A 10,572-nucleotide genomic window follows, 5' to 3' on the forward strand; every position below is an offset into this window, starting at 1 on the left:
AACCCATTTCTCCAAAAAGAGAAGAAAAAAAAAATCATAAATTCAAATTCGGAGTTAAGTTTTTCTTCAATTCTACTCCATTTTGCTGTTGAAAAATGGGTTTAAATTTTAGTGTAAATCGAAAATAAAAAAAATCTATATAAGATGAAGATTTCTATTTTGGAAATTGGAAATAGAGATAGGTTGGAAAAATCTAACTTTAAACCATATTTTGGAGATGAATATGGAGATAGTTGGAGATGGTTTTAGCCTCTTAGGCTCTTTTATTCTTCACCAATAATTAGAGTCTATGCTTCTTGGTGAGAAGGCATGCTTGGAATATATAAAAACTGATATCGTGGAGTTCTCTTATATTTTCCTGTATAAACTATCTGTGGTCCATTGGAGTTAGAGCAAATATATATATGCAGTCGTACTCATTCGGACGTATAGATTTTGTTTTATCAATTTTTAGTTTTATGATTTCAAAGAATTTAACATGTAGCCTCAAATAAGTAATGCTATATAAAATTCAGATTTGTACACCACAAAACAAGTAGTTTAGAAATAACTGTATCTAAATAATGTGATAATTATGCAGCTTCTAGTGGGATCCGGTTACTTAATTTGATTCAGTATAAACCAACCTATCATTATCAATTACTCCGTTGTGTGTGCATTTTTTTTCCCTCTGAATGTCAAGAATGTGGTCCTCCATATGTAGAAGGCACTAGATAGTCTATAGTATTATCTTATATTATTATTAAACAAATCACTAATCAAATGTAGTGGTCTACAATCAAATACTGGAAATCAGAAGTTATGGTCCTTAATCTTAGTGATAGATTTTTACATTAGTTAATGTTCTTAATTTATGCTTATTCATATTATACACACACACATAAGAGGGCTTACACTCGTTCTAATATATACTAATGCCATGACTAGAATATAGCGGAAGGTAAAATGTATATTTATGATTTATGTGTATATTCTGCAAAACCAAGCCAAGAAAATTTGGAGGGTTTATTTCTTTTGAGAAATTGATCAAATCGATATATAGTAATTATGTACAATGTACATCACAATACAGATTACATGTTTACAAATTCCCACAGACCTAAACTCTGGTCCGAAATCTTCCCTATGAAAAAATAAACAAAACTTAAAACGCTACTAAAAAAATGGCGATCAAAGTTGGTGATCACACTTCCATCACATGATCTTGGACATAGTCCACCGGAGATCTACATTCTTCCGATGGCCTAGACTCAGCTATCTTCTCCGCTACTTCGGCCATTACCAGCCTCGTCAACAATAGTCCAGCCACAAACGCAGCTCCCATCAACATTGTGAAAACCGCGGTCCAGCTACCCCTCGACGATATGTAACCCGTTAGTAAGGGTCCGACCGCCGCTCCAACGGATCCCGTTCCATCGATAATAGCCGTTACCGTAGCCAAAGCTCTCGAGTTTCCTTTCAACGAGCTGTGTGTTCCAAGATCAGCTGAAACTGCCGTTGTAATCAAAGCGTAAGGACCGTTAACCAACATCCCGGTCAAGAACATGAGAGACGCGTTGGCTAATAACGATACATGTCCGTAGCTACGGTAGAAGAACAAAGCTGGAATTGAGCAGTACATGAAACTCGCAGCCGTAATAGCTCTTGCACCAATTCGGTCTGAAATGTAACCAGCCATGATTCCACCAACCACACCTCCTACATCGAACATTGTCGAAAGATTTCCCGCTGTTTCGTCCGATAAATATTCGCCTTCAATCGCTGCAAAATATCATTCAAAAATTGTAATCAGTAACGCAACCAAGACAAGTAATCTAGTGGTTTGTACTCACTCAGTAATAATATACAAAAAAATTACCTGTATGGCTAACGTAAAATGGGAGCCAGTAGAGGAAAGTGTAAGCGACCAACTTAGCAAAGAAGAGACAGAGCGCGAAAGGCGCAACTCCGGGAATCCTCCACGCTTCAATGAATCCAACAGCTCGTTTCTTGTCATCGGTTTCCGAATCCGACGAGCTCAATAGTAACGGCTCATTAACAGAGTTTCCGATTTTCTCAGACGAAGAATCAAGAACCTCGTCTCGCTCTGCTCCAACATTCTCTGGACTAACAGGCAAGAAAGCGTAATTCACCAAACCAATCACCACAATGATAACACCAGGAACAACAAAAGACCATCCCCAACCATATCTCAACATAGCAGCAGCGATCAACGAGCCAGTAATGTTCCCAACAGAAGTATGAGCATTCCATATCCCCATGATCAAACCTCTCTTCTTCTTGTTAAACCAGTTTCCAACAACAGCAACAACCGATGGCCAACCCGAAGATTGAAACAAACCAGCTAACATTTGCATTATCAAGAAATAGTAAAAGCTATGAATGTTACCCCAATAACCAACTCCAAACAGAGAAGTAAACAATCCAGTTCCTATCATTCCAACAGTCAAGAAGATCCTAAGATTCATCCTATCCCCCAAATGTCCAGCGAAATACATTCCGAAAGCGTAAACCGCAAGAAACGCAACATCGATCTCACCGAGCAAAACCGTACCATCAGGACCATTGAAAGGAGCCCAACCACCTTCTTCTTTTACAGAGGAACCAAACGAAGTAAATCTCAAAAGAAGTGAGTTTAGTCCTGTATCTGGAGATTGAGGATCAAGAGCACTTTTGACAATACTTGTTGTTTTTCTTGCAGCGTGATAGCTAGCGTAAGCGAGAAACGTCACGATCAACACTATGGCTTGATAAGCACTGTAAGAGAGCTTTGAGCCTTTGATACGTTCCAAGAATCGTATCCCTATCGGTTTTTTCTCCATCTCTGGTTCAGATTGCATTAGAGAACCCATCAAAACTTGTTCTTCAGTTCTCGAAATCCAATGTTTTGTTTGACCTAAAGATTGGAGAAATAAATATTAGATAAAAAAAAAGTATCAAAAAAGAGTATATTCGAATATTTCATATAGAATTTTACTTTTTTAACTCTTGGCGTTACATAAAGGTTACATCTAGTGAGGAATCTCTAGAAACGTGTCGGAATGAGTGACAGATCGTGATTTTGTACTTGTGTCTCTTTTATGAACTCTCAAGAGAAACTATTTGAAGTGTTTTGATTAGTTAAATAACTCAGATTTTATTACCTTAATTTATTTATTTTTACTCTAGATATTCTTTACCTTTATATGAGTTATGAGTTATGACCACTAAATTGGTATATTTAAGGAATATTCTTTAAACAAAAAAAATAACAGAGCTTGAAAATTCATCAAATCCTTAAACAGTTTACTCATGACCTGATCCAAGTTCATCTTGATAATATTTGTTGAAATCATGCAAGAAAATAAAACTCATCCTTTGAAATATTCAAAATTATATTAAATACAGATTATAAAACAGAACAGGATCAACTTAAGATTCGAATCTCGAAGAATGCTAAGAATATAAAAGAACCATCGGGGGACGATGAAGAAAGATATAGAACGATGAAGACGCATATCACGATTTGAAGAATTCCTTCGTAAAATCTGTAATAATTACTAGAATATTCCATTGGACAGAACAAAAATCTCTGAGAAAATAGAAGATAACTTGATACCAAAGATTTGACTCAAAACCAGAAACATTCCAAGTTCACTTCAAAGATAAACAGTAACAACACAACAAAAACTTTAAAACGAAAAATAAGTTGAATTAGTACCTTTAGCAAAAATAACGCTTCCTCCAAAAGAAATTCTTCGACGAGATTTTTGACTCTAAATACTGAGTACTGACGATTGAGAAAATGATAAAAATTTGGAAAAAATTGATGTTTTTCTTTTGCTTTGAAGATGCAAAAGATACTTGGACACGTTTTAGGAGCTTGAAGCAACGGCGACGAGTTTATAGCATTTGTGCTCAATAGTCGACCCAATTAGAAAATTGTTTTTTTTTATATTATAAATCTGAAATTACGATCTCACCCTTCTATCAACAAATCATATTCGTCAGATATGGAATTACAGTTTTAACCTTGCTAGTTGCGTCTCTAGTTGTCAAACCACGCCAATGAACGAAGTCGAACGATGGTTATTTCCTACGTAATATACCTAATTATATAATATGCATTTTTAAATATTAGTTTGCTAGATTCTTTTTTTCTTAATTTACTAAATACTTGTTGAAATGTTCTAGATATACAATTCATGTATGACTTTTAACATTATGCATACTAGATCTTTCTTATGCTCATTAAAAACTAAATCTTTACATTTTCTAGAATTACTAAACTGACAAATATATTTTTCTTTTTCTTTTATATTTTATAAACTTGAAGCTGGAAATAAATATAGCATTCTACTATATGTTTTTCAAAATTTAAATTTTCCATTTCTTTTATTTCTTTTTTTAATATTTTGTAAATACTATTTTTGAACCAAAAAACTTGTTTTTTTGAGAACTGTACACTAAAACTGTTGAGAATTGGTTCAGTTTGATATTCAAATATTTTAATTGGTGTACTAATAATTCAGGGTCAAGAATAATTTAGAATTTATGCGTGGTCTACGTTACACGATGATTTTTAGTGGATGATAAATAATAAAAGAAAGAGGTAACAAATGCACCTAACCATTTGTTTTACCGTATATAAAAAATTTCGAACTTCATGATAAAAACCGGCATGCAAAGACAGTTAAAAAAATTTTATATACGGTAAAACAAATGGTTAGGTGCCTTTTATGCAAATACTTTTGTACGAATGCAAAAATATCTTTAACAAAAACAAAAAAAAGGACTGTAAATATTTTGGATACGTGGTCCTCACCTCAACCTCGGCCACATCTACTAATTTGTACTCTATTTAGTGTTTTTTTGTATACTGTATTATACTAAAGTCATTCCTAGGGATTTGTTATCGTAAACAATAAAATTGTTTTGGGAACTTGAGGACATAGTAGTTGATACAAGTGGTTTGGAACAAAAGAAGAAAACAAACACTTTGTAAATTCAATCTTATTGGCTAGAGCTTAGGTGTTAATTTGGGTTGAATTTTTATGAACCCAATTATGTGTTATTGGCAAATGTGGATTCCAAATATCAATCCATATATTAAGCATGTTTAGATAATCAACTTCGATGGGTTCACTAGTTAGATGGGTCAACTTTCATAATCAACTTTCACAAGTTTTAGTTTTTTTTTTTTTTTTTAATATATATTTCTATATGTATTGTGTAATGTGTAAACTACACCTTTCCCCCTTTCGTGTAGTATTCAAGTCCTTTTCTTCTTATGTGATATGTGACAACAAACTTTTAGTATTCTCATTTGGATTATTGGATTTGGTAGTCCCAAAACTGAAGAAAATCATAATCAGAAATTAATGAGTACTGTTCGTGCATGAATTGGGTTTCGCATTCTTCACGTGCTTTAGAGTATTTAAGGGAAATAACAATTGGAAACTAAATAAACAACCACCACAGAAAAAATGTTCAGTATCATTTGGGATCCGGGGTATACAATTTGAAGACCCCACAACGCTCAGATCAGAAAGGGCTCTGAAAGAAATTAAGTTTTGGAAACAACTACATTACATAAAGTAATATGTGGATGTGGTGTGGTGAATGCAAGTTTCTCATGGATTAGCGCATGGGGCTTTCACATTTTGTCATCAATAATTCTTATTATTAATTTGATCAATGTGGTTGATAAAATATTTGTCAACGTGGATAGTACATAATTTGCCTCTACGGTCAAAGTAGATATACGATTTTAGAAAAATAAAAGTATTTGTATGAGTATATATGTCAATGTTTAGGTCGTTATCACCGATTATTAATACGGGACCGCGTAGATACGTTAAAATCTTTTCCACTGTCTATTTGGTCGGCATTTAATTATCAAGTGTGAGATCTTGTTTTAGGTAAAAAAATATGACGATAACTAAAGTTTGTGTCGACGTTTTTTTTAAAAAAACTACATTATTTACGATGGTTATATGGAAGTCTCAAACTAAAAGCTAAGACAAATTGGTTGGGCCAAAAAATTATTTTAGTAATTTTTTTATATTCTCTTATATCTCAAATTCGAGCCAAATGATTAGCATGTGTTTTCTTTACATACCTTTAATGCTTTCGAAATGTAAAATTTCAGTGATATTTTTTTGGTGAGTTTTTTTCCTCTAGTAAAGAGAAACTCTTTCGATAGAAAAACTCTAAGCTAGTTAAAATACGAAGCACTTATTTTAATGTCCAAAGGCTATTCATTCTTCTCCTGTTTAAATGCTTTGTTTTCTTGTCTAAATCTTATACGTGCACATAACAACACTTTGTTCAATTACCTATATATGCGCATTAATGCTTGTTTCACAAAAGAAACATAGTTTGGTTTATTATGCCTTGACGGTCGTACTCGTATTTTCAATACTTATTTTGAATATAGTAATAGAACTTGCGTATCGGCGAAAACCAAGGAGGAAAGCGCTACCATGTTCGGTGACGAACCATTATTCTAGACTCTGCCTTTAAATTTCTTATACACAAGAAAAGAAAATCTTTTTTTTGTCTTAGCTCATCCGATCCCTTTCGGTTACTTGATTCAATTGTAGGATTTTCGTTCTATAAAAAAATATATTACCGTTTTGGTAATATGTAGCCTATTGTATATATATATATATATCTATAAAAAAAATTTGTGTTACTATCTAAATTCAAATCTGGTAGAAAAAGTATATATACATATATATATATAGTTATTGTGTTAATACTATTTTCATATAAGTATATTTCTTAGTTTTTGTTAAAATTTATGAAAAGTTTTTTTCGTGATCAAAAGTGGCTTAGAGTAAATCACATTTTAACAATGAAAACATCAATTAATCATTTAAATTAAGAGTGTCCATTGAATACGTTTCCAATAGTAAAAATACCTGATCATTCACAAATTATCAGTGGCGGACAAATAATCTAAATATTTAGTTTGAACTTTGATGTAAGAGGTCTTTATCAAAGAAAAAACTTTAATGTACGTCTGTTATAAAACAATGGGAATTCAAATTGGAAAAATATTATCCCTAAAAGTTTTGATGAATATATATAAGTTACTTTTAGAATATGGATATGGTAGGATGTGATCATCGCATGATGTACTGGGAGCTGCAAAACGCCATCCAAACCAGCACTCATGGGCATGGCCGCCCACGTGCCACGCCGTTCTTCAACTCTGACGACTCTGAAACTTCTCAAAATCATGGAACTACACAAAGTTGGTGTGATAAGGGCATTTTAGTCAACACAACGAGTTCTCATCTTGGCCCACACACATTACCTCAGAAGTTTTGGAAAACATAAGAAGGGTAGTTACGTAAGTTTAGAGGTCATTATGGAGGGAAATGGCATATTCGCATATACCGAAGGATTATACTTAACGTGCAGTGGATATTCTATCAACTTGTCCGGGCCCATATTGGGGCCCATTTGGTGCCACGTTTTTTGTACGGAACCGCCCGACGTGGTAATAATTGTGGATGTTGTTCTTTAACAGGATCGATCCTTTGATGACGAGGCGACCAATTGTCTTGAATTGATTCTAGCCTTGGGTTCGAACCGACGTGGTGTTATTTGATTATTATATTTGGTTTCAGTGTCATACACTCTACACGAGCCTCCATTTCAAATTTAATAACAAATCTTTGTTAGGTCATATTGTCTAGCTAATATAACAATGCGACTAGCAGAATGTATGTACTACATAATCAGATTTTATATATTCTTGATAATCTCTTACAGATTTTTTATAACAACTGATTATATGTAATATATGAGTTTAGTGTCAAAGAAAATTATGATAATATTTTTAGAATCTTGAAAAATTAATAACAAGTTATTTACGTATGGCTGTGGCTGCTTCATTAGTCATTACGTTAGTCTTTTGAAATTTTCATGACCACAAGAAAATATTTCTTCCGGTTTTGAGATTTTTCGTAACAAACAAAATTGAATAATCGATGTACATCACTAACTTCTACGTGGCTTGTGACCAAGACAAATGACTGTATAAAGAAAAGAAGTCGTCGTTAGGGGGAACTCATTTTTTATATTTCTAGGGCTGATATTTGATTTGACAAAAAATATTGTCCAATTATATGAAAAAGTATTACTTAACAATTCTTCTAACCATTATAATGAAAACATTTCTAGGGCTGATATTTTAGTTTTTTGTAAGAAAATCATGAAATGCATTTTGTTTTGTTTGTTTTATTACATGGGCCAAGATATGAACTCTCAATTTCCAAATACAGAGACAGCTGAAGATCAAAGGATAAGGAGTATTTTCTTTTTCTGTATACGTTTCTTGGTTTCATATGAACAAAATTGATTATGAGAAAAAGAAACAACCATTAGAAATATTTATTTTATCTAGCTATCTTCAATTATTTTGCCTAACTTGATGTGTCCTTTAGGCTTTAAAAAAAAAACTTGATGTGTCCTTTTAAGTGACACATCAATGAACCATATGTATAGTCTCTTGTTGTTTTATAAAGATCGATTGAATTTGATTTTCCTCTCTATCTATACGTTTTTGTTTGTTTAAAAATGTCAAAAATTTGGGTATCCAGGATGTTCGAACGCAGGACACGTATGAAGTGACGTCTTTCACCGCCGTAAATCTTTGGATTGACAGTCCGGTAAAAACAGATTAATAGCTTGATAGTCCAAAACGCACGTATAAAAGTTTTTGCATGTTGAAAATATTCGTATCCACACAACATTAGAGATCAATCATGAAACCGATATATTGAAGGTCACCCGACGTCAAATTTCCCCTGAAAGGGACACCTCAAAATTACGTGGTTCGTGTAATCTTTTTTCCTTTAAGATAGGGATCGGATTATGCAGTATAAAATTAAGCAAATCGTATTTGGTGATATATCGGTTCTAATGCATAACATCTTTTATATTCACACAATGAAATAGCTATTTGTTTTCAGTTTCGAGCTAAAGCCCAAGCTCCAGCCCAAATCAAACCCATTTGTACAAAGAACCTCACTCATCTATTTGTGCACAAATTCTCGGATTTCTCCAACGCTCTCAATCATTTTATAAAAATTAGAATTATCTTCAATCTCGATATACGAACCTAAATAATTGAAAACATTTTTTTTCTTTTTATGTATTTTTCTTTTTTATCAAATTTCTTTTTATGTATATAAAATATTTGTGAAAGTTTCTTCCACACATATAAAAGATTAAATTTCTTTTTTTATCCCAAGCTTGAATATCAAAACATGAGACAACAAGAGCAAGTATTAGCCACCACAAAGCAATCATCTTAAAACTCAAACCCCAAAACAAACAAAAGACAAAACCCGATTGTTTCGAGCACAAACGTCACTTGTGGTTTACATCGTCTTCATCATCTCCATAACTTCATATCTCCTCTCCTTCCGCTGCCACCGTTAGCGATGTCTTTGGACACTGTGGACAAACTGGTGGTGTTCTTGGCCAAGAGAGACGGAATAGACAAGCTTGTGAAGACATTCCAATACGTGGCCAAGCTCGCGTGCTGGCATGTTGAAGCCACACGACCCGAAGCCGCCGATAGGTTCAAGAAGTGGGAGGTCGCCTCCGGTCTCAGCCGCAAAGCCTTCAGGTCCCACATCTTTTTAATATTAATCACTTTATCGACAAAGTGGCATCATCGTAAATATAGTTTAATAGATGAAATGAAATGAAATGTTTTAGTCACTTCTTGATTAATATCTTATCTCATCTAGCATATTTGAATAGTGACTAGTACGATACACTTTATATTACAAGAAAAATATAATTGAATAGTGATTATGGTCGAATTATGCGAACAGGACCGGGAGATCTCTCACGGGGTTCAATGCGCTGAGACGAAACCCCGGGGCAACCCCGATGATCCGTTTCTTGGCGGTCCTAGCCAATTCAGGGGAAATGGTTTACTTCTTCTTTGATCATTTTCTTTGGTTATCAAGAATTGGTTCAATAGACGCCAAGCTCGCCAAGAAAATGAGTTTCATATCCGCTTTTGGCGAATCTTTCGGCTACACTTTCTTCATCATCATTGATTGCATCTTCATAAAGCAAAGACTCAAATCCTTAAAAAAGCTCCAGCATTCGACCGATGAACCGAAAGAAGAAATCGGCGCCAAAATTAGCGAGATTCGGGGAGATATAGTAATGAGGTTGATGGGAATTTCAGCCAACGTTGCGGATTTACTTATAGCATTGGCAGAAATTCACCCAAACCCCTTTTGTAACCACACCATTACACTCGGTATAAGCGGTTTAGTTTCAGCTTGGGCCGGTTGGTATAGGAACTGGCCATCGTGAGATGTAATAAAATCAAATGTTTGTTGTTTTGAATGAACGTATCAAACGTGTAATGTAACTCACTTGAATATATGAAACATTTCTATTTTACATTATCTATAGTCAAATCGAAATCAAACAAAACTAAGGGTATACAAAAGTATAATCCACATACGTGGGGGACATTTATGAAATTCATAAAACTTGGTAACTGTAAAATAGTAACTTCCCACTCTCTCACCCTCTTCACTGGGACGG

The 10,572-nt window shown here is 33.9% G+C and overlaps 2 protein-coding genes across 4 annotated transcripts; one reads left to right on the forward strand and one right to left on the reverse strand.

Annotated features, from left to right (window-relative positions):
- Window positions 1-939: 939 nt before the first annotated feature.
- On the reverse strand, window positions 940-3,917 carry G3Pp1 (putative glycerol-3-phosphate transporter 1). 3 transcript variants are annotated; one of them, NM_001339309.1, is made up of 4 exons: window positions 3,701-3,917; window positions 2,978-3,527; window positions 1,859-2,896; window positions 940-1,761 (listed from the first exon to the last, which is right to left on the reverse strand). In NM_001339309.1, the coding sequence occupies exons 3-4, from the start codon at window positions 2,850-2,852 to the stop codon at window positions 1,184-1,186; spliced, it is 1,572 nt and encodes a 523-aa protein (NP_001327852.1). In that variant the 5' UTR covers window positions 2,853-2,896; window positions 2,978-3,527; window positions 3,701-3,917; the 3' UTR covers window positions 940-1,183. The 3 variants fall into 3 exon arrangements, with proteins under 3 accessions (NP_001327852.1, NP_566891.1, NP_001327853.1); NM_114610.4 differs by lacking the exon at window positions 2,978-3,527; NM_001339308.1 differs by having other exon boundaries at window positions 2,978-3,917.
- Window positions 3,918-9,163: 5,246 nt separating this feature from the next.
- PEX11B (peroxin 11B) lies at window positions 9,164-10,443 on the forward strand. Its single transcript, NM_114611.4, has 2 exons — window positions 9,164-9,628; window positions 9,840-10,443. Exons 1-2 carry the CDS (start codon window positions 9,441-9,443, stop codon window positions 10,333-10,335), a joined length of 684 nt encoding a protein of 227 aa, NP_190327.1. The 5' UTR covers window positions 9,164-9,440; the 3' UTR covers window positions 10,336-10,443.
- Window positions 10,444-10,572: the final 129 nt, after the last annotated feature.

Source organism: Arabidopsis thaliana, chromosome 3 (assembly GCF_000001735.4).
Source record: "Arabidopsis thaliana chromosome 3, partial sequence".
NCBI lineage: Eukaryota > Viridiplantae > Streptophyta > Magnoliopsida > Brassicales > Brassicaceae > Arabidopsis > Arabidopsis thaliana.